General features: G+C 49.9%; 1 protein-coding gene across 4 annotated transcripts in view; it reads right to left on the bottom strand.

Moving 5' to 3' along the window:
- The window catches only part of ACTN1 (actinin alpha 1), an 89,492-nt gene that overhangs the window by 24,199 nt on the left and 40,897 nt on the right, over window positions 1-24,396 (bottom strand). For all 4 annotated transcript variants that reach the window (XM_072963293.1, XM_072963295.1, XM_072963292.1 and 1 more), the window contains exons 2-7: window positions 16,808-16,922; window positions 12,718-12,837; window positions 7,043-7,129; window positions 4,785-4,872; window positions 4,171-4,249; window positions 319-400 (exon numbers count right to left, since the gene is read on the bottom strand). In XM_072963293.1, coding sequence (XP_072819394.1) covers window positions 319-400; window positions 4,171-4,249; window positions 4,785-4,872; window positions 7,043-7,129; window positions 12,718-12,837; window positions 16,808-16,922 — 571 coding nt within the window. The remainder of the gene's footprint in view (window positions 1-318; window positions 401-4,170; window positions 4,250-4,784; window positions 4,873-7,042; window positions 7,130-12,717; window positions 12,838-16,807; window positions 16,923-24,396) is intronic.

The following is a 24,396-nucleotide window of genomic DNA, read 5'->3' on the forward strand; positions in this document are numbered from 1 at the left end:
CTCATCACTGCAAACTCCCAAGTGTGTACATGATGCACATTAATACACACTTCTCCCTCCCCGGCAACAAAGGGACACTGCTTCATCCACCCTGCCACCCAGTACCCCGACTCCAAGACCTTGATGAGGCACCTGCTACCACCTCTTCCTCCAAACCACAGGGAATTTGTCTGTGGAATCCCTGACAGGCTGATGACCACTGAGGTCCCAGAGACTAGGCCATCTCCCTTCCAGCCTCGGGCTGTGGGGCCCACCCCTCCTGGCCACTGGATACAGGAGGGAGAAGAACCAAAGGCCCAGAAGGAAAGCGCCTTTCACCTTCAGCATCCAGCATCTTGGGGATGTCCAGGTACTTCTCTGCCACATCAAAGGCTGTGTTCAGATTTGTAAGTGGATCATCCTAGGAGGAGAAAGAAGACAGCACATGAGAAGCACAAGAAGTCTCTGACTACCCCCATCTGGACAACCACCAAGACTGGGGGGCAGAGAGACCCCCTACAGCTCAGTCCTCGGGCCCCAGCTCTGAGTGTAGAAGGCTGGCTTCATGGCCAGGGCTTGCTAGCTGGAGGTTTAAATGCCATCTTTCCTCCTCAAGCCTCAGTTTCTTTGTCAGAGAAATGGGATGAACAATGTTGACCTGCAGCCCGAGAAGGAATCGCTAAGCAATGCATGCTGAGAGCAGGGCACTGGCCTGGAAGCCATCAGTCTTGGCTTCTGGTTTCAGCTCTGCCACCAACCAGCCCACCTGATAACCCACCCTCAGTCTCCCCACCTGTTACTCTGGAGTTGGACTAGGAGCTCTCCAGCCCCTTTGCTGGTCCCATTCTATGAAATTTGGACTCCTTCAAATAGCCAGTCTTCTGACTATATTCTGGCTTCTGCTATCTCCTCAAGAAAACTTACTGGGGACTGGTGAGGACGTGGAGAAACCAGATCACTTGTGCACTTTTGATGATATTGTAAAACAGTGCAGCTGCTGAGGAAAACACTATGCAGGTTCCTCAAAAAGTTAAACTGAGAACTACTCTGTGACTCAGCAATTCCACTTCTGGGACATAGATCCCAAGAACTGAAGAGCAGGGACTCAAATAATGTGTCCACCCATGTTCACAGCAGCCTTACGCTCAATAGCCAAGATGTGGCAATAACCCAAATGTCCATGGACAGATAAATGGATACAGAATATTATTCTGCCACAAAAAGAGATTCTGACACATGCTACAACATTGACGAACCTTGAAAACATTCTGCTAAGTGACATAAGCCAGACTCAAAGGACAGATATGATATGACTCCACTTACACAGGTACCTAGACTAGTCAAACTCATAGACATGGGAGGAGAATGACAGTTGCCAGGGGCTGGCGGAAGGGGGAGTGGAGAGTGATGGTTTAAGGGGTGCAGAGTTTCAGTTTTAAAATATGAAGATTTCTAGAGAGGGATGGTGGTGACGGACATACACCAGTGCAAATGTATTTAATGCCACTGAACCGTACACTTAAGAGATGGGTAAAGTGATACTTTTTATATTATGTATATTTTACCACATGAAGAAAAAAATTTTAATGTGGAAAAAACACCCACAACTTAGTCAGGGGAGTTCCTTGCTGGATCTCCCACTCTATTCTTGGTTTCCCAGACTAAATTAAAGCAAACTGGTTTGTCAGCCTAGAACTCAGTTCCCCCATGTGCTAAGGTCAGGATCATGGGGTGAAAAAGGATAAATACATTCATTTGGGAATGCTTTCAGGAAGAAATTGCTCAAAACAGAGAAGGTGGAGTCCTTCTGGGAAAGTCTCTGATGGCTTCCAGAATGAGAGAGAGAAGGAAGAAATGAAGGAAGGGAGGGAGGGAGGGAGGGGGAGAAAGGAAAGAAAAGAAAAAAGAAAGAAAGAAAAGAAAGACAGAGAGAGAAAAGAAAGAAAGAAGAAAAGAAGGAAAGGAAGGAAAGAGAAAGAAGGAAAGGAAGGAAGGAAGAGAGAGAGAAAGAGAAAGAAAGAAGGAAAGAGAAAGAGAGAGAGAAAGGAAGGAAGGAAGGGAGAAAGGAGGAAAGGAAGAAAGGAGGAAAAGAGGAAGGAAGGGAGGAGGAAAGGAAGAAAGAAAGAGAAAGAGAAAGGAAGGAAGGAAGGAAGAGAGAAAGAAAGAGAAAGGAAAGGAGGAAGGAAGGAAGAAAGGAAGAAAAAAAGAGAAAGAGAGAAAGAGAGGAAGGAAGGAAGGAAGGACACTGCCAAGCAGCAAAGGACATTTCCGTCCAGGGCCTCAGGCCGTCCTCAGGCCCCGGGTGCACAGCCACTTGCTGCACTTGACCCCCAGGGACTGCCAGGCCCCCATGCCCACCTAGAGAAAGTGAGGGAAGGAAGCACTTCCCGGTCAGGGCTCTCGGCTCGCCCCTGTTCCCAAGCACCAGAAGCTGTGGCAATCTCTATGTTTTCTGGAAAGAATCCACATTTCAGTGGAAACAGCTCTGTGCTAGGATTTGGGCTGGATTTTACTGTTGGGTACTGAATTAAAGAAAGAGGAAGACAGACATAGAGAAACAGGAAGACAGACATGATCAAGGAGAAAGGAAAAGACACAGGAAGGGACAGAGGGTGAGGAGAGAGCTGGCAAGGATCAGACACAGGCCCCTGGGGTCTGTGGAACGCGGGGAGGTGCGGGGGGTGCTGAAGAGTCAGTCAGCACGGCCCCATATTATATGGGGGGTGGGGAAAGGCTGGCATTAACTGGCTGCTGCCACCCCAGCACTCCCACGCAGGGACAGTCACACGCACACCTGTCATGAAAGTGTATTGGCTGAACAGTAGGGAAGTGCGTGATGACGCCTTTTATAAAAGGTCTCTGGGTTTGGCCACATAGCTTTTAGGCAGGTCAGGGGGACATTCTCAAATTGATTTTTTTCTTTGCAAAGCGGCTGAATTAGAGGACTGGTATCCCTTATCCCCCTGGAGGTTAGCTTGGGAAGGGTTGGCCCCTGGTCCACGCACACCTGGATACAGCCACACACAGGGCCAGGCAGCTGTCTCCTCTCCCTCGGCAGGTGGGCCCTTCCAAGTGGGCAGAGGCCCAGCTTGAAGCTTCAGGCTCAGCTCAGGGTTTCTGGAGGGAGTGGGAACCTGCTCCTTTCCTCCCTCACAAATCCTTTTCAGCAATGCACCCCGCCACACCCCGAAACAGAGGGTCTGATGCCATGGAGCAGCTCCTGCACTGGCAACATCGAGCCTTGTGTGGCCACTGGGAAGCAGCAGAGGCCTTTTCTAGGGGCACAGGCAAGGTGGGGGACTTCACTGAACACTGAGCTCTCCAAAGGTCAAGGCCAAGGAGACAAATACCAGAACGGTCATTCCTAGGAGCCCTTTGCCAAGAGACCCAAGCACCAATAGGGGACGTTCAGCTGAGCTCCAGGTCATCTCCTGGGGTGTGCAGAGCGCTGCACACGTGCCCTCTCCCGGGAGGCCTGCACCACGAGGCTTCTCGGCGCCAGATGGGCCGAGAGGGAGGATGTGAGTACAGGCAGTGTCCCGGACAAGCCTCTCTAAGGTCAGGCCAGCGTCCCTTAACCAGTCGGGACACTAAGAACCACCACGAGGTGAGACACACCACCTCCACGTCCTAGTCCGCTCCTCAACACACATACGCTCGAGAAAATCCCTCAGCAGCTTTACAGCAAAAGCATAAATGACATCAAGCAGCAGCAAGACCCCCCAGCCAGACTGCCGCAGTGAAGGAAGGCAAAGGCGAGGCGGGAACCTGCCCAGGACCTGGCGGCAAGTCTCAGGCGCGGCTGGGACAGAGGCCCAGACGACGCGGTATCTTAATTGATGAAAGTGATATACCCACCTCGCAAAACCCCGAAACCCAGAGGGGAAAATGCCGCTTAGTACTCCATCATCCCTCCAAAACTGCTGTGGTGGTTTTGCTATTTTCCCAGGCGGGCTGGCATGTCAGCAAGTACACACGTGCTGGGCACACATGTCCTGAAGCAGCCCTAACAGAAGTGGTGTTTTTCTCTTGCTTCTAGACGGGCCGTCTCCTCAGCTGGTCTAAGGAGCCTGACACCCCTCATGCTGGGCCCTGGGCACTTAGAACAGGGGGCCCAGTCCTGTCCTTCCCCCACCCACCCAGGGGGCTCAGCTTGGTGGGAGCTTGGGGTACGGCGAGGAGCTCACAAACCTTCCGCAGCTTCCCGTAGTCAATCAGCTCAGGCCGGTGTCGGTGGATCAAGGCACAGAAGCCAAGGCCGTCCTTCCAGCTGCCCAGGGGAGAGAAGGTGGGGCGCGCTGGTGAGTGGGGCCGAGCGCCAGGAGCAAAACACTAGGCGGGGGTCTCCTTTTCAGGATGAATACATAACCCTTCAGAGCAGGGGTTGGGAGAAGACGGGCTGGGAAGGACGTTTCTTCCTGCCACAATCCCAGGCACTGGGCTAAGACCCTGAGGGGCCTGGCAAGTGAGATACACCTGCCACATCCAACCCTGCCCCCACCAAGGTCTCTGGTCCTCGTCTGCTCAGATCCAGAGCCCCAGGCTGGAATTTCCCGGTCACTCTCCTGGAGGCCCTATGAGTATCAACCAAAGGTATAGCAGGCAGTAGCCAGGAGAGAGTGTCTGCTCAGCAGGAGGGAGAAAGGGCATCAAAGGGTCAGTGACACTTCCTTCCCAGAAAAGACTTCTTCCCCAAAGGCCCCTGTTCTGTTCTGGAGCTGAGACCGACCCAGCCAAGGGGCCCAGGGGTCCTTGGGGGAAGCAGCCTAGTTTCTGTGAGAGCCCCTCAGCCCCCGGCCACTCACCTTATGTGGAAGTTCTGGATGTTGACGTTTTTGTAAGGCGCTGTCTTTCTCTGACACCACAAGAGCAGCCCTTCCTTAGCCGAAGTCTCTGCAGGGAGGGGATGACAGGTGGAGAGGTCAGCGGGGCTCAGTGGAGGGAAGGCCGTGGGCTCCTGGAAGGCCCACCAAGGCCACAGGGCCCATGCTCGTTCACACAGGGAGTCCACACAAAGACCCCTAGATTTCAACCCTGCTGCTACCAGGCCACCAACTCTTTTTCCTTGACAAAGGCTGAGAAGTTATTTGAGAAACACAGAAGGAAGTCAGGAGCGTTTCAGAGCTGGCCACATTATACATTTAAATCCTGAGAAAATTGCCTATCAAACTTCTAGACTATCTCCCGATCACTCCCTTTTATTCAAAGACATGGCAACAATACAAAAGAAGTCAGCAACCTCTGTCAGGTGGCCACTTCGGGGAGGAAAGTTTGGTCTGTGCAATCTCAAATCCAGGAATCTAGAAGGACCGTGGAGTGCACATAGCTACGTGGGAAGAAAGCGTTAGGACTCCTACTCAGATTCAGCGTTCATTTTAAAAAATAGGGCTTCCTTATATTTAATGCTGAGACTGACATCGTTGCTGTGTGTGTAAAGCAGCCACGTGTCTGAACTGAAGGGACCGCACCCCGTGCGTTCATGTCTGTGAACTGCAGGTTATGGTACCCAGTGAAATGATTTGTGGATGAACTCACTTTCTTCCAATTTACAAAATACTTTAAAATGATGTTAAAACAATTCCTGCAAACATGATGCAACAATTCAAGCACAAGCATACAACAACAAAAATATCACCAAAGTTAACAGTCCTCCTCCCAGTTCAAGCTCCTCACCAGCTACAATACAGGATTAAAACAATTTAATCAGAGCCGACAAGAAGTCTGTCCACAAGAATCACACCGATTTGAGAAAGCTATTTGAAAAACAGATTTCTATCTATTATCACTAACAAGAACCGGTCCCTAAGTGATTGTGAGCATCTTTTTAACCACTTCAGCCCTGAATACCACGTCTCTATAAACCAAACTTAGACCTTCACACTGCCGTATCACCAAGTGTCAAACCAACATTTCCATAAGAAAGCAACTTAATCCGTATTGTTCCCATTAAAAAATTACTATTTTGAATAAAAATCTTCGAGATTTCTGGGCCATTAAAATGAATTTAAAATATTTTTATTACCTCCATCTCATCTTTTTAAAATTTGTTTTGTTATGCATGTTTTATAATATGCATAGCAATACACGAATATAGTTTATTATAAAATAAATACACACATATCAGACATAAAGCTCAAAAACTGCTGGAGTATGAAATCAAAAGTCATACTAAGTGAAGTGAGCCAGAAAGAGAAAGAAAAATACCATGCAATATCACTTATATGTTAAATCTAAAAATAATGAGACAGATGAACTATTAACAAAACATAAACAAACTCACAGACATAGGAAACAAACTTATGGTTACCAGGGTGAAAAGAGGGGGTGGAGGGATAAATTGGGAGTTCAAGATTTGCAGATACTGACTACCATACATCAAACAGATAAACAACAAGGTCCTACTGTATAGCACAGAGAACTATATTCAATACCTTATAATAGCCTAAAATGAAAAAGAATATTCCTTTTCATATACATGTATATATGTATAACTGAATCACTATGTCATACACAAGAAATTAACACAACATTGTAAATCAACTATACTTCAATAAATAAATAAATAAATAAATAAATAAATAAATAAATAAATAAGCAAATCTGCCCCCCAACCTCCCCACCCCTCCAAAGATCACTGCTCCAGACCACGGTGGTCCCTTGCAGATCTGCGAAGTGGCCACCAGAGGGTGCTACGGGAGCAAAGTGGAGGACCTGGAGTCAACTCACTCTCCCAGCTGCAATTCCCTTACTCTTTCACATTTAACAACCCAAGAGCCAGGTGGGGTTTCCAATACACTTCCCCACAGAGGGGTTTCCCTGGGACCAACACACCTGTGGGGACCAGTACTCTAAACAGTTCTTACTTCTCTGCAAACTAGGAGGGAAGACAGATGCCAGCAATGGATAAGCAGCCCAGGATGCAGCCCATGATCAAGGCCCTATTGACCGTACGGCCCCTACTGTCAGGGAGAATGATGTGATGGTGAAGGGTCAGAAGAGGTGGAAGCCTGGGCCCGGCGTGGAACAGAGCAGGGGCTGGCATGGAACAGAGCAGAAGACCTACCTTCCACGGAGATGTCCTGGATGGCGAAGCGGAGGATGATGGTCCAGATCATGCCCAGGGTCATTTTCACATTCCCATCCACGATTTCTACAGAAACAGCAGCAGGACATGTTAGGATGGGTCTCAGCAGAGACAGAGTTCAAATTCCCCAAGCACCCATGTCGCTCCACACCCTCCACTTCTAGAAGGAAGTCAGTATGTTTTAAAAGTTAGTGCAATTACATGTCACAGGTACCAGAAGGGAAGTCTATTTAGGGGTGTCGTGGGGGCCCCAGGAGGCTGTGGTCGATTCGACTGGGTACAACAGGAAAGGCAACAGAGAACAGGGTGTCTTAAACCCCAAGTGGTGTCCAGCAGCCTGACAGAAAAGAAAGATGGAGAGGATTTCTAAGTCATCACAAATGTTCTGGCACTTCCGTGAGATGGGGACCTCTGGGCGAGCACAGCTCTGAGACCTGGAAAACCAGTGCAGGCAACAGAAAGTAACCACCCAACAAAGGTTTATAGACTACCATCTTGAAGTATCCACTCACTCACAAATCAACCTCATGGTGCCATCAGTTGGGTATTTTTTAATTAAAAAATCAAATAAGTTTCAAGGTCACAACTAAGAGATATACCACTAAGTTCAGTCTAAGAAGCACCTTTTAGACCTTTCAAATAATTCTATAAATTCTATGAAGCAATTTTTTTTTTCCAGTACCAGGCCCAGAGGCAGAAAATACGAAGATATGCAAGCACTGTCTTTAAGGAGCCTGAAATAGCCACTTACGGTCTTAGGGGCTCAACAGGTGGCAATCAGACTCCTTACTTTGACTCCTGCTTCCAGACAGGAAATGGTAACCTGGCCCCATGGTGAGGTACTCTCAGTTAAGAGTCAGGCATTCAAAGAATATTTTATTTTTCCCCACCTGCAACACTAGTTTTAGGGCACACCCAAGAGAACCACAAGACAGGGCAACTTCCAGGGACTCCTGATTCCCTGGACCCATGTCCACGAGGGTTTGCTTCCCACAAAGCCCTTAAACAAGAGTGGATTCCATTAAGGAAATAATACTCTAAGATCTCATCCTCTTCCTCAAGAGGGAGGGCAAAATTCATGCTGCTGTATGAGCAGTGATGCCTGGCCACAGCTGTTTCTGGGGACCAGAACCTCTGCCAAGACTGCATCCGGGTGCTGCGAAAAGAAGGAACAGCATCTACTCTGGCCATGGGACAGGATGTAATTCTTCCTGCTGTGAGAGGGGTTTAAGTGCCCCTCCCAGAGCCCTAGGCATCAGCAGGGCAATGACCAAAGCTGGAAGACCTGGGGTAGAGAGACAGGGAGCTGTAGCAGCATACGCCCATCCCCCTTAACTAGAACAGCCAGCTCCTATTTTGCAGAGCACAACGCGGGAAGGAGAGTCAGTTAACCAGTTAAGAATCAGTTCCTGGAGGTTTGATAGTTTTTAAATGCCCTTCCATTTGCAACTCCCAATGATTTCATACCTGTAACATTTAAAGAACCTATACAAATTGTTAAGGAAAAAACTCTAATTTCTTAATAGATAATTAGGCAAAAGACATGAATAGACACATCACAAAACACAAAATACAAATAACCAATTTATGTCAATCTCACTTGTAACTAAAGAAATAACATACCATTTTCCCAGCTATTAAATTAGTGAAGTTAATAGGAGGGAGGGTATAGCTCAAGTGGTAGAGTGTATGCTTAGCATACAGAAGGTCCTGGGTTCAATTCCCAGTACCTCCTCTAAAATTAAATAAATAAGTAAACCTAATTACCCCCCCCAAAAAATTAAAATAAAAAATTAGTGAAGTTAAAAAACAAGCCGTGATGGTCATAACAAACCGTGATGGTCATAAGACTACCACAATGCAGCCAGAAGTAAAAATTGGTTTTAAAAACAAAACAAAACAAAACAAAACAAACACCTTTCTGGGAAATAATTTAGCAACAGGGAGCAAGAATCTTGAAGTTCACTTTGTGAGAGTAAGATTCTCTCTTTAGCCGCAGCCAGTCGTGTGAAATTCAGAGTAAGGCTCGCTATGAGGTTATTTATCATAGCCCCACATGGGAAACCATGTGAAGATACAAAGTACAAGGCAAGACTGAGTAAATCCCCAGACCCTGTCACCCCTCTGCTCAAACCTCCCTGGCTTCCCACTTCACTCCGAGTCAAAGCTGATGGTCAGGAGGGCCTCCCAGACCCCTCCTCCCTCTTCCCCTCCAGGCACACAGCCTCTGCACAGCTCTCCCATCCCGGGATATCTTTCACCTCCCTCCCATCTCCACTCTCCCTTCAACTCACCGAGCCTTTCCTGCGCCTCTCACTTTCCCCCACATGACATATGTGTGTGTGTGTGTGTGTGTGTGTGTATTCTCCCGCTCCCCTCCTAGAACACAGCTTCCTAAGGGTAAAGATTTTTTTCTGTTTTGCATCCCTGCTTAGAGCCCAGCATTGCACCTGGTACAGAGAAAGCCCTCCATCCACATTTGTGGAATGAATGGACGGACACTGGAGGACACTACCCACAGGTGGGTATGTGGGCAGAAAACAACAGCCCCCAGGCTCCTCTGGGACCAGATCCAGGGCCAGAACAGAGCACAGCTGTGCCCAATAAGTAGCCAACTAGCACAGCCATGGAAAGTTACATTCATGAGTTTTTAATGACTAGGAAAAATCTTTATAATGATGGAAGTAGAAAAAGCAGGTATGAAATTTGGTGGACAGCATTTCAAATCAAGGGGAAATTTTTTTAAAGTCTAGAAAAAGCTCCAGGTGGTGGTGCTGCCGCTTGGTCTTTCCAGGAGTGGAGGCTGTAGTGCTGGCCCCTCTCTGACCCAGTGTGCCTGTTTCCAGCATTGCCCTATTGGTAAAGGCCAAATACCCCAGCCTCCAGCTGGCCTTGGGCTCAGGGTCCTCCCAGGATCAGGGAAGACAAGGCAGCTGCTTCTTTGGGTCTTGCCCTACTTACTCCTCTCCTCCTTCCCCAGAAACTTCCAGCCCCTGAGGGTTTTGCTTATTGAATTCTCACTCCTACCAGAGAAGCAGTTTCAATCCAGAAAACACAGGAGCCAAGTGTAGGCAAAGAGATCAGATGTGTTCAGTTAAGAACCCACACACCACCCCAACCCCACTGCCCACCTGACTCCTGCTCCACCCTCAGCATGTAACTCCCCAGAGAGCCCTCCTGCCCTGGTCCCCAGGATGGCAGGTCCTTTCCCAGGCATCGCTGTGTTTGGAGTAAGGACGCCCATCTCACAGGCAGCTTTATGTCAGGGGGCTGCCTGCAATGCTGGGGTCCAAAAGGAGGGTTCCAAGGCCACAACTGGGCCCGTGGGAAAAACCATGATGACAGATTAACCACATCTGCCGTGGGTGTGGGAAGGAGTCACAGCTACCCATGAGGCTGTTCACATCCTGCTTTCACTCAGAACCCGCCTCTCTCTTGGCCCAGGTCCAGGGAGGCAGCCACCTGCACAGTATTCAGATGGTGGAATGAACGACGCTGAAGAATCTCCACGAGACAGAAACCAGACCCCCGAGGGAGTGATGCCCTGGGGTGATGGGAAGAGGTTCAGACCTCAGCTCCAGAGCCCAGACCCCTGGGGTTTAATCTGGACTCTGCCATATGGAAGCAGTCTGGCCCAGAGCCTGTGCTCACCATACTATACACTTCCTTTCTAGCAACTTCTCTGCGCCTCAGTTTCTTTCATTCTAAAACGTGGCTGGTGACACTACAAAGTATCCTGTCTGGCCAGGCACAGAACTGGAACTCAGCAAGCACTATTCTCATCCATCTTCTTGTTTCTTCCTCTCTCTTTGGTATTCAGAGCCTTAAAAAAAAATTTTTTTTAGGTAGTTGTTAAATTTTCCTTTCTAAAAATCTGGACTTCTAGCTTCTTTTGAAAAACTGGAAAATCTAGCAATGCTGGATATGTATTTATACACAGCAACAATTGCTTAGATCTCAACAATTAATTAGAACCAACAATTGGTTAGGACAATCTCTCTCCACTTCTCCCCAGTCCCCACTCATCCCTATCGCTCACCCCGGCCCATCTCACACATCCTTTACTTCCCTGCCCCAGTGGCTATCTGGGCTTGCATCAGACAACCTTAGTGGTGATTTCTTCAGCTCCCCATTCCTGCTTGGTTGAAACTTTTCCTGTCAAGTCTCGATCCCTCCCTAAGAGAACAATCTATTCTTTTCTTCTTATTAACAGGCAGAGACTATTTTCCCACTCACAAAGCAAAGTACCCCACTACGTGCAAGCCCTTTGAACATTTACTGAGCACCTACTGTATGCATAGTGCTGCTGGGAGCCTGGGCCATGAGAATGCAGAAGACATGGCCTCTGCTGCACAGCTGAGGGGGTGGCACACATAAGGCCCCTTGTGGTGGCTACCAGCAGCAGCCTGAGTCCATGATAAGGCCAGGTCAGCAAGCTTTTCCTGTAGAGGGCCTGATGGGAAATCTTTCCAGCTTTGCAGGCCAGATGGTCACTGTTGCAACTATTCAATTCTGCCTGTAGCAGGAAAGCAGCTAAAAATATGTAAACAAATGGGTGTAGCCAAGTTCCAATATTTACTAAAACCTGGGTCAGCCAGGTTTGACTCCAAGGCCTGTAGTTCGCCCACCCCTGTGCTAAAGTTCCTCAGCTGGATGGAACAACGTCAAACCTTTCAGTTTCTGGAAAAAAAGAGGAGGACGGACTTTAGAGTCATCAATCAGAGAAGACGTCTGCTCCTATGGATTTATTGGAGCAAGATCCACCCCGCACCACCAGGAAAGGCCACCCTCTGAGGCATTTCTCCGGAGTCACATAGACCTAGATTTGGGTTCTGACTTTGCCACTCGCTGATGGTGGGCCTTTGGACAAATTGATCTCACTAGACATCTGCTTTCTTATTGTAAAATGGGGATAATATTTAAAGCCACCTCAGACAGCTGTGGTGAGGATTAAATGAGATCACTGGTGCAAAGGGCTTCAGCCTGTACCTGCCACAAGCAAGTGATCAATAATCAGAGCCAAGATGGATGGATGGATGGAGGCTGTGTCTTACTCACCTTTTGAGCTCTGGCGCCACACAGCAGGTGCCCAATGAACACTTATGAATTCATGAGACACAGTACTGATGGGGCCTGGTTGCAGTGTTCTAAGGCTAATCACCTCGACCCTCCCCAGATCCTTCAGAGCCACCACAATCACACAAGAAACTGTATGACTTCCTCAACCATCAAGAACATGCTAATAATGGCTTAAACAGAGATTTTTCTTAAAATTTTTTTCTTTAAGTGAAGGGGAAAGAGTCCAGAAGCTGCTGTGCAGGGACATGCTATTAAGAACGTTCCTAAAGGCTTGTGGACATCCACCTTGCAGGGCTCCCTCCCTCCCTCCCTCCCTCCAGCCAGCCAGCGTCTGCACACGCCCCCAGATCGCCAAGCTCTCCACTCGGGACAGCGCAGCGCAGTGCAGCTGGCAGATGGCACTCCACACACTCAGGATTCCAGAGTCCCAGGGTCCAGCGGAGGGGTTGCCAAGGTGCAGGCCAGGGAGTGGGCCCTGGGTTTCCCGGGGCAGGGCTGGGAGGATGCTGAGACTGGACGGCAAGTGCTGTTTCCACAGGGCAGAAAGTCCAGCTCCAGGGCAAGGTCTTACTCACCTTCAGCTCCTATGGACACCAGTTTGACCCCCTTGCTGGCTATGAAGTCCAGGGCCTTGTTGACGTTGGAGATCTTGTGCACCCTCATCTTGCCTCTCTCTGGCTTGGCCAAGCGTTCCCCTGAACACAGACCAAGAGGGAGGAGGCACAAGTGAGATGCTGTTCTCCCATTTCTCAGATCCAAACTGCCTGCGGCCACTCAGCTAGTCTATATTAAGCCCCTAATATACGTCAAGGGCTTGGCTGGGAGCTAGGAATATGGGGATGAACAAAGTTTGCTGCCTTCATGTCCTTATGTGTAGGAGGAGAGAAAGAGAAACACACAGAGCAATATACACAAATGAACAAATACCAAGAAGGATAAATGCTTTAAATAAATGCTTTAAAAACACGCTACAGAGGAGCGCAGGGAGGATGAAGGAGCTGTGAGGTGGTCAGGGAAGGACTCTGAGTGAGAGGCAGCCAGGCCTATACTGCAGGGAATGGTGATCAGGGCGGAAGGAACAGCACACACGAAGGCCCTGAACTCCTATTCTAGACCGTTTTGGCCTGGGAGGGAGTGTGGGTCACTCCAGAGTATTTTGAAAACATTCCTTGTGTGTTAAAATGGAATTGCCCACAGCGTCCCTCTCTCATTTGAGAACCGGCTACTACTTTCCAGGTGCACCCTCAGCTCAGCCCCAAGTCAACCCTCCACCCACACTCAGCTACCACTCCCCACCCCCACCTCCAGCTTCCACTGGGAGCTTCCGCTGTTCAGGCTTTAGGGTCAGAAGTTGCTGGGAAACAGGGCTTAAGGAGCTGGTTCTCCAAACACCCTGTTAGAGCACAGAATACAGGCGTCCAGGGATCTCCTGAAACTATCTGAGAAATGTATATGTACAACATGTGTGCCCATACCTGGGGATGGGACATACAGCTTCCAGGGTCTCTCAGAGGTGAGGGACCCCAGAAGGCTGAGAACCACCATCCTAGAGCCTGAAGCTCAGGCCTTTGCATCTGCCACTGCCACAGTCTCCAGACCAGATCAGCTGCATCCTCTCCACTCCTCTCCAAGCACATCAACAGTCTGGCTGAGAGACCCTGATGCTGGGCCACACCCCACCACCAGCAGAGCAGCACTTCTCCAGGAGCCCCCCAACTTCTAGAGGACAGACTTCCTGCCACACATGTGATCTGGCCTGGAAGCTCCCAGGGAAGGACATGGGTTTTATTATTATTCAATCAAGACTTTGCACCTGCAGCTTTACCAAGGCTGTGGACACTGCCCACCCTCTCTGGCAAGGGACCCTACCGCCCCCCTGACCAGATGAGATGCCACAGGGGTCCCTTCTGTTAGCAAGGATGGAGGCAGCAACATGTACCCCCTGGAAGGCTATTCCCGCTAGAGTCCCAGCCCTTAGGGCCTGCCCACCAGCTGCACACCCTGGCTAGCACAGGACTTCAGGGCAGTGGACGCAGCAAGGCCGGTGGTTCTGAAACTTCACTCAGCACAAACCACCTGGAGAACCTGCTAACTGCAGGTCCCCCCATCCCCTGCCTCCTGAGTGTCTGATTTAGGAGGTCTGGAGTGTAGTCCGGGAATCCGCACGCGGCCAAGCAGTGGTGTGGGTGGTCCAGGGACCACATTTGGAGGATCTCTGCAGGAAGCATCCCCTTTCCTTCTCCCGTCATCCTATCCATCTCCAGAGAAGTTCAAGTAGGAAAAGGCAATGTCTCTGTGACTCCATTTCCCTCTGCTCCAGGAAAGAGACAAGCCCGCCTCACAGATGTGCACAGGCTGGTCTATAATGTGGGAGCACCTGGTGATTACGCAGAAAAGCCCAGCGGGGCATTTGGTCACTCTAACATTTGCTGAGCATGACCTATGTACCAAGTACAGGTCTAAGTATCTGGGACACAGATGAGACCGTTCCAGCCCCAAGGGGCTCAGTGTACAGTGGGGAGAAAACATGTGAGCCAAAAATGATCCCACCATGTGGACAATAACACAACAGAGGAATCAGGGAGGTGTTAAAGGAGCCCAGAGGAGGGCAGCCACTCAAAGTAGGAGTGGGGGTCATGGCAGTCAGAGAAGCCTTCCTGGAGGAAACCCATGAAAGCTGAGTTTTGAAGAATGAAAAAGAACAATGCCAGGTTTGTCTCATTGTTTGTTTAAACTAAGACATGTTGGAGGAGGAGGTAGGGAAGGGCACTTTAAAAGAAAAACGATACAGCAATTACTGAAACAGTTAAACACAGAATTACCCTAGGGCCTAGGAATTCCACTTGTGGGTATATACCCAAGAGAACTGAAGGCACAGACTTGAACAGGTATCTGTCCATCCAAGTTCTTAGCTGCATTAGTCACAATAGCCAAAAAGTGGAAACAACCCAAGTGTTGATCGACAGATGATGACTAAACAAAAAGTGGTGAATACATCCAATGGAATATTATTCAGCCTTCAAAAGGAAGGGAATTCTGATACATGCTACTTCCTGGATGAACAATGAGGGCATTATGCTAAGTGAAATAAGCCAGTCACAAAAGGACAAACACTGTATGATTCCACTCATATGAAGAACCTAGAAGAGTCAGATTCAGAGACAGAAAGTCGAATGGTGGTGGGAGGGGGCTGGAGAAAGATGAATCGGGGAGTTGGTGTTTTAATGGTATGTTTCAGTGTGGAATGATGAAGTCTGGAGACAGAGGGTGGTGATGGCTGCACAACAATGTGAATGTACTTTATGCCTCTGCATACGTTTAAAAACGGTCAAAATGATAAACTGTATGTTATGTGTATGTTACCACATACACACAATCCCTACACCTATCCCCTACAGATGTCACCTGCAGTGGAAATATTGTAAAGTACTAGGGGAAGGGGGTGCTTGTACAATAGCATGGAGAGCAGCCAGTGTCCACGGTGTCCCCATAGGGCAGAGGGTCTGAAGTCCAACACCTTTTTGGAAATAGTTAGTTGAAAACAAAGCAGGTGCCCACTCATGAAGGCTCCTGCTAGGTATGCTGAGGAATATGAGCTGCAGGCGAAAAGCCCCAGAGAGGCACTGAAGGGTTTTAAGCAGGGAACAGCCCAACCATATTTGGGCCATTGGAAGAACCCTTGGCTGCAGTGTGGGTAACTAGGGCAGTGGGGAGGGAGGCGCTGGGAAGGTTCGAAGGCCTCTGGGCATCATGTGAGGGCAGACACAGGCCCACACTGACACCATGGTATCAGAAATGAAAGAAGGTTAATAGAAGAAAGAAGTAGAATAAATGAAATGTGAATGCCAAAGAGCCCAGAAAGAGCTGTCTACGATTCCTAGATTAGGTTTAGAACAGAAGACTGCAGGAGGAAAAAGAGGTTTGCAAGGGCCAGGCACGGTACACAGTTTGGGACACTGGGGCACACCCGGGTGGAGATGCCCCGTGCAATTCAGTATTTAAGAGGGGGCTCGAGGCTGAAGGCTGGACTGTGATCAAGATGAAAGGTAAAGTGAAGAGAGCATCTAAGATTGCCCAGTGCATCAGCCAAGGCTAGAATCTTGGGGCCCTGCACCCTTGGAGATGGTGGAGGAAAGGTATTCATAAGAAGGTGGAGACACACATCCAGGGGGAGCTGTCCCTCCAGATATCTGGACATCCAAATTCCAAGCCGGGAGCGAGATAAGGGACTGGGATCACCTGGATATAGGTAGAGAGACAGCAGTGGACACAGCCTTTGGAGATGGTCAGCCCTGGTTGCATTCTTGACCACAGAATCCCAGCATTTGGAGGAGAGCCTTCAGAGACCATCCTTCAAACCCCTCTTAATGCAAATGAGGATGCTGAGGCCAGACGGTAGTGACTTATCTGAGGACATGCAGATGGTCAACAGCAGAGCCAGGAGCAAACTCAGTTTCCTTGTCTGAATTCACACGTCACCCTCAACTTTTTTTGAGAGACCTAAAGCTAGCCCTGACCAGAGGCAGAGCAGAAGCAGAGGTTATCAGGGCAGCATTCCCAAAGTGGCAGAAGCCACCGGGCAACACCTGATCTTGGCCCAGGGTACCCCTGCCCATCTGGCATCACCTTTGCCCCGGCCCTCCCCAGGCCAGTGGTCCACCTCACCTGAGATGACCTCCAGCAGCAGCATCAGCTTCAGGCCATCCCGGAAGTCCTCCTCGATGTTCTCGATCTGCGTCCCTGCCTTCCGGAGGTGGGAGTTGCACCATGCTGTAAACGTCTGCATGAAGGAAAGAAGAGCCTATGGTCAGGCTCCCCCACAAAACATGTGGTCTCTGAGGCCCTCACAGGGGCCCCAGTGGGCCCCCAGGACTCATCTGCCTCATGCCATCTTTCCAGCTGTTCCATGTAAGTCATGGGGCTGGCTGGCGTTGTCGTCCTTGTTGGTCAAGATATCTAACGGGACCAAAGAAGGCAAGAAAGCCACTCAGCAGAGCCCATAAAACCTCTCAGTGTGGCTGTTCTCCACCGTCTCCTCCTCCTCATCATCACAGGACGACAGCTGAGGGGTCTCCCTGCAGGGCCAGCAGCATGAATGGGCACCAGTGGGATAGACGAAGCAGCATCCTCCTTTAACGACTCCCTTCCCAACCTTCTTCCAAAAACATCACCACCACCCACATTTAGAAGTGCCACAATTCCATTCTTAGCCATTTACCTCTTAGACTATAAGGCTTAGTTTTGATCTTCACAGTTACAAGGCAGATGTCCCAAAAGTAACATATTAAGACTCATTAACACCTTGGTGTAAACTAGTTTATTAAATCCTTCTCCACTCGACAGATAGCTAAGGGAGAGGATTAACGTTTTGTCAGGGACAGAGTTCAGAGGCGCAGTGTCAGGATAACATGTTATGTGTGGGTGTTGTGGGTAGGGGGTGGAGGCACATTACTTAAGCTGCAAAAGTATGAGCGAGAATTTCAGAAAGGAAATGTAAGGAGACTAAATGAAGACCATCGGCATGGTCAATTTCTGATCTGGGGGAAAAAGCAGCAACACTGAAGCTTCTGTATTAAGTAGATAATGATCAGGCAGGCCACCAACCAAGCCATCCTCACCCACCGGGGGTTCACACAAGGAACAGGGTCACTCAACAAAAGAGAAATAAAAATTTCATATGCCCATCCAAACAAAACTTGGGCAAGTATCTCTTCCCAGCTGTCACAGAGAGAACTCTAACTCCAGATCCAAGCCATTCCTTAGCAACTAGAGGTTTCTCTGCACCAAGTGGTACTCTCGACTGCATGGGAGCTCAAGAGCCAAAGTTCAGTCCCCCACAGCTGGGCCAGCCAGCTCTCTTCCCACCTGTCCCACAAAACTGCAATGGTGACAGTGTGTTATTCATCATAACAGCAGAAACCACACTAGATATACCCCTCCTCTTCAGAAAGGTCACCAGACTCATAATCCCACACCACTTCTTCTTGCCCTGGTGAACTCTGAAGAGAAGTGGCAGTGAATGGGCGGGAGAGGGGAGGAATGCCACACCAGTGATCACAGGGGAGAAGAAATGGCTGCGTACATTTATAAGCAAGAGTTGAAGAGCCGGTGAGCAGCAAGAAGAGGCATTATCAGTCTGCACAGGTGGGCAGGAGGGGGCCACATTATGACACCCACGTTGGGCCTCATCCTTATATCATGTCTCATAGGAACTTACCCACACAGGATACTTCTCTCTCCCTGCAAACACATCTCCACTCGGTAGGCCAGCCCATTCCCACAACAGACAAGAGGGTTGTGTGTACTGTCCCAAAGCTTTGTAAGACTGGCATATAGACTGGGGGTAGGCAGGGGTGTATACTGATTCCCCAGCCTGGAATGTCCTCTGTGTCATGCTTGGCTAATTCACACTCATCTTCTAAGATCAGGCTACGATAGCACCTCCTCCAGAAAGCCTTCCTGACAGCCACCCACCCCATCAGGGTTGCGGGCATGGAGCCCACAGCACCCCACACCCACTCCGTCACTGCCCCATCCCACTACGTGGTGGCCACTGGTCAGCTTCACATCTAGACTCAGTGTTCACCCTAGAGTCCCAGGGCACAGAGTCAGAGACACAGCAGTGAACAAAATGACAAAATTCTCCGCCCTGGGCAGTGGACATTCTAGCAGATGTAAAAATTAGGCAGCTGGGGGAAGGTGCAAGTGAGGACTCGATGCAAAGAGAAAGGGTCCCTGAAGATCCAGCTGCATCTGAATGATTTCAGGACAGGGGCGTTATGGGCCAAAAGTGCTCTCGGGGACCCTCTGGAAGCAGAAGACGGCTCAGAGGAAAGGGGATGTCGTAGGGCAACAGGGTTGGTATTGCAAACCTACAGGGGATGAGAGGCTACTTAATTTTTATTTTCATTTTAGTATAATGTTTTTGTTGTGTAAAGCATGTTAAAGATTTCAAAAATCTTTCAAATACATATAATTTAGTTAGGGGTTCCTTATTAGCTCTCAGTTGTCATCTGTCCATAGATGCACCTCTGCCTGGGTGTCAACCCACTGTACGTCCATGGGGGGAGGGGGGTCATCTACCACCATGTTGTTTTTCTTTTTCTTTCTTTCTTTTTTAAATGGAGGCACTGGGGATTGAACCCAGGACCTCGCGCATGCTAAGCACCCAGTCTACCACTGAGCTATACACGCCTTATCTTGTTTTTCTCCAGCCCTTTGCTCTCATCTCCATCCCAGGCCCACACTCAGCCTCTGCCGGGGGGTTTCTGCTGAGTTAGGGAAGTGGGCCACCCCAGCAGCTCAGAGGGATAGTTTTAGGTCTAATGTGGCCAGCATCCTGGTGGGAATCACCAGAATCCCACAGGTGAGGTGCTGTGCGATCTCACTGTTTACCACCCAGGCTTAACGGGGGGGTAGGGATGAGAAGAAGGAGGAAGAGGCTGTGTTGGTAAAAGATATCACTTTTGCAAGAGGAAAAGTGCTGTAAAAAGAAGCCCCATTTCCTGAAGAACCAGACCCAGAGCCCTGGAGGCCAAGACACCCCTGTGTTTGTCCTGACTCCCCACACAAAGCCCCGCTTCTGAGGCCTCAGGGACTGTGCTTGGCTAAAACCCCCAAACCCCGACCCAGGCCCCACAGGTAACTGCCCTGAAGGGGCCTCTGAGCACCTCCCAACTAGGAACGTCCCCCCAGCAAGCAGCACCCAGCCCGAAGCCCAGCCAGGGAGGAGAGAGCGGCGGTAACTCAGTGATGAAGTGCATGCCCTTCTCTTTGAGGGAACCAGATCTGGCCCGGTGCTCAGAGCCTCTCCTCATCAGCTGTGTGACCTTCCGACTCGCCTGCCTAAACCTCAGGTCCCTGAGCGTCAAACAGGGACAGTGACAGCACTTTGTAAAAGTCAAGTGGATTAACAAGAAAATATATATAAAGTGCCTGCCGCTTAGAGGGTGCCCAGTAAGTGGTAGGAGGGAGGAGACAAACTAGCTCCCCTTGAACCTCCCCGGGGAGGGCCTTGAAGAACTCAGCCAGCTGGGCTTCCACCCACATCGTCCTGCCTGCCTCCAGCCACCAAGCTCCATCCTGGGCTCCACCCCTGCATCCCCTCGACGGCAACTTGTGTCTGAGAACTCTTGTTGTGGACTAGTGCTGATGTATTTTGGGGAGAGGGCTAAAACTGAGGTGTGTGAGCAAGAAAGCTTGTTACTTTGACAGTGGCCTTGTGGGTCCCCAGCAGAGGAGGTGACGGGGCCCGAGGAGGGGAGAGCACAGGGTCAGCAGCCAGCCCCTCCATGCACACCATACACCCAGCCTCTCTCCTCCCACGTGGGCAGGCCCTGGTCTTGAAGGCCGAGCTCTGGGGCACCTGTCCCTTAGCAGTGCCCCAGGAGTCCAGCAAGGACGAAAAGCCAACAGCCACTCGGGATGCCCGTGGCTAGAGAGCCTGGCCCCACAGCCTCCAGCCCAGATGCCCCAGCACAGTGGGCTGTGCTACCCCGGCCAGCCTCATTCAAGTAAAGGGCAGGGGACCATTTTACTGCCTTACTTTCAACCAGGCCCTGCCCTATCCAACCCTCCCCTTGCTCCAAGAGCTCCATCAGGGGGCCTTTGCTTTGTCTCATAGCCTGCCTAAGGGGTTAGGAGGAGCTGAGGAGCTGACGGGTCTTCGGTAGATCCACTTGGTTGGAGGATGAGCTCAGGGACGCAGACAGGTCTCAGCAAAGTGCCAGCGCGTCATGCCGGAAGTGCTCACAGCGCTACAGTGAGGCCCAGAGCGCTTCTTGGCAGCCCCTCTCCACTCTACACCCACCTCCAGCCCTGCTGCCCAACCCTGGAGGGCCCTGCACAGAGACAGAGGGGCTGGCAGAGACCTGGACTCCTGCTCCACTTCTCACTGACTTTGAAGCATCTACCTTGTTTAATCTGGCACAAAGGTGATTTTAAGAGACAAAGAGTGTAACTATTCAGTACTGTAATTCAAGGTTGCAAATGGGCCTGGCCAGGCTCCAACAGTGGGTGGGGTAGTACAGGACACTGGAGCTGGGCTGCATGTATGCTCATGCATTTTTCTTGAAACAGTGGCCCTCCCGGGCTATGCTTCGGTTTTCCACTCAGGAAAGGAACATGGGCACAGAGAACTGGTCACCAGCGTACAAGCTGATAAATGGCAATTAGAACCAACCTCATACTGGGGCAGGGGTGGTGAGGGCACGGGAGGCATCTCTCGACTCCACATGGGAATATGGGTCCTTGGTGCCAGACCTCCAACGAAGAAGGGTCAAAAATCTGGACTTTTGTGAGTCCTCTCATTTCTAAATGTTGGTACAATTAAAAAATAAGATATCCCACAAACCCCCGAAAAGATGTTGGCGGGCTAAATCTGCCCCGGCTAAATCCCACAGATTTCCACAGTGGGAAAGTGTGAAATCTTTCTAAGTCCCCTAACAAAAGAGTTACCGCACAGGAGCACATGGAGTGTTAACAGCTGTGACCAGCGCAGTTAACATTCCCAGCAGCCCACCGCCAGCATCAGCCGTCTGGGAATGTGGAAGCAAAAACTTGTGTGGACTTCCTGTGAGGGGCCACAGGGTCTCTGCTCCTTTGGGCTTGATCAAGGACCCACACCTGTCACCAGCGACAATAATCAGATGTTCCACGCACGCACACCGCCATGCTTTGTGAATTCAAACAAAGGTACCGATTTTCATTTATAACATTTGCAAAAAGAAGTTTCTGCTAATTCCCACTAAAGGGTGGGCATGAGAGCAAAGCCGCAACAAGTCACAGCGGGCAAGCTGATGCGGTACAACTCCGGCGGAAGGCGATTCACCAAGGGGACCTAAAAAGGGCATAAACCCCTAGCCCAGTGCTGGGACACCATCCTGGGTAAATAACGCTAAAGACAGAGAAGGGCCACGGGCACAAAAACGTTCTTGCCAGCATTATTTGAGAGGAAAAAAATTAGAATTCTATTAATAAAGTATTAGTTAAGTAAATTATGGTTCATCCACTTAATGGAACATTAGACGGCCAAAATGATAGGTTCTGAAACTATATGATTATGGGAAAAGGCTTATATGTAATTAACAAAAAAGCAGTATACAAAATAGTTTGTACCACAGATTCAAAACTATGTGAGTGATCACATGAACTCAAAAAAAAAAAAAAAAAAAACGGAAGCAAAATCCTTCCAGACACCAGCACGCGCCTGTAACTGAATCACTGATGACTTTTCTCTTTCTTTGCCCAGGCATCTGCCAAACTGGTTGGCGGGTCCCAATCCTCCCTGCCTTTCTCTCTGCTGGCACTCTCCTCTGTGATGTTTACTCGCCTCTGCACACAATCCAGGCCGTCCCTCCTGGCTGACCTCTCCGTTGATCTTGCAGCAGAGCAAACAAGATAACCTACCTGCAACCAAATAAGGCTGGCTCAGCGGGTGAGGGGACAGCAGTGTGACCTCACTGGCCACCAGGCCTCATGCTCACATGTTGGCCGCAACTCTCCCAGGCACATCCTCCTGCTCCCCTGGGATCCTGACACTGGACACCAGCCCCAGTTTACTCTAGGGGAGTGATTGTTCGGAGGACGGGGGTCAGGAAACCTGGGCCCTGCCCTGACTGAGGCAGGTGTGTGTGACACCTCACAGAAGTCACCTCAACCCCCTGCAGCTATGTAACCCCAAACGAGGCCCTCAGACCCTGCAGGCTGGAGCCCAGCAACCTGTCCCATCATAACACGTGGAAGTAAAAGATACAACCAAGCGGAGCATCCGGGGACAAACTTCTGCTCCAGTGTGGGGCTGACTGCAATGTGTAGGCTCCGCTCCTTGTCAGGAGAGGCCAGCAGATTCCACAGGGGCAGTTTCATCTCAATGGCTCAAAGCATGATCAAGGTTTTGGTCTCAGGACTGCCCATCCCTCACAACAAGACACCTGTTACGAGTTCAGTCCACAAAAGCTTTCTGACGGAATATCCCTGGAAGGCACACGAGGACCTGGCACGGTGGCTGCACCCAGGGCAGGGAGCCCGGGGGCTCTTGACAGGGGAGGGTGGGACACCTGCTTCTCACAGAATACCCTTTTGCTTCTTTTGAATTTTATTCCATGTGCAGTCATTGTCTGTCTCTCTGTGTGTTTTTTTTTAAGCTATGCAAATATAAGAAAGTCTGTCTGGAAGTGTGTCCATTTATCTGTAAAGTCAGACCTCTCGGAAGAGCTAGAGAGAACTTCCCATTTCTCTGGGATTGTTCGGGGTGGGTGGAGGGCCAGTGCTCAGGAATTATCAGGGGGAGAAAACGAATGTTTCCAAGTTAAAAAAAAGAATGGAAAAAAGATGAAAAGGGAAAAATTATTCGGTCTATTTAAAAGAATTAGTAAGAATAAAATAAGATACTATATAGAGAAAGGGTTGTGAAAAACTTTGAAATGCCTTATCCATGGAAAATATTACAAGGAAAGGCATAATTAGGGACTGGGACATGAGGATAAGACAGTAATTATGCACATACATCCACCCCAAGAGTTAGGCAGCAAACTGTTAACTGGGGGAGATGAGAGACAGCACCCCAGCCCAGAGGCCCAAAAAAACCCAAACAAGCTTCTAAGCCTTTTGAAGATGGAACAGGGCTTCCCATACAAGCAGGCTTCTCATCATGTGGTTTTCCTCTCCCTGGAATAGAGCCAACCAGGACCCTGGTCTAGGCTTATCAAGTGAGAAATCAGCTCAGCAGCCAGCCCCTCTACCTGGCCCCCTGCTTCAACTTCAAACACCCCTCTGGGTGGTGCCCTCCATGCTGCCAGTCAGAGCCCGCCCTCCTCTGCTGCCATCAGCCATCACGTGCAAGCATCAGGCAGGGACCCCTTGAGAGTCCAGGGCCAAGGTCTCTGTAGCATCTGCCGGCCCCCAGCAGGAGGTCACTGTGGACCAGCCAGGGAGCGTTCTCTGTCCCCCTCTCCCTCAGGCCACCATGGAGTCCCTCTGACCCCTACCCATGGTCTGGTCTGGCCAGGGAGTGGGCACTGGGTAGTCTGTCTAAGAAAAGGCCTGCCAGCAGTGATCTCAGATGCCCGGTGTTCCGGTAACGTACATAGGACTATCTGGTTAACTTATCAAGGGCTGGCTGCCCGCCTTTCAAAGCAAGCTGTCAGCTGGCTCACTCACAGATGAAAAGCAGAGTCCTCAAGAACATCTCCACCCAGATCTGTTTACTTTCCACCACCTGGGCGTGGTGCTGATCCACCAGGCAGTTTCCTCTG

The sequence above is a fragment of the Vicugna pacos genome, chromosome 6 (genome assembly GCF_048564905.1).
Source record: "Vicugna pacos chromosome 6, VicPac4, whole genome shotgun sequence".
NCBI classification, from domain to species: Eukaryota; Metazoa; Chordata; class Mammalia; order Artiodactyla; family Camelidae; genus Vicugna; species Vicugna pacos.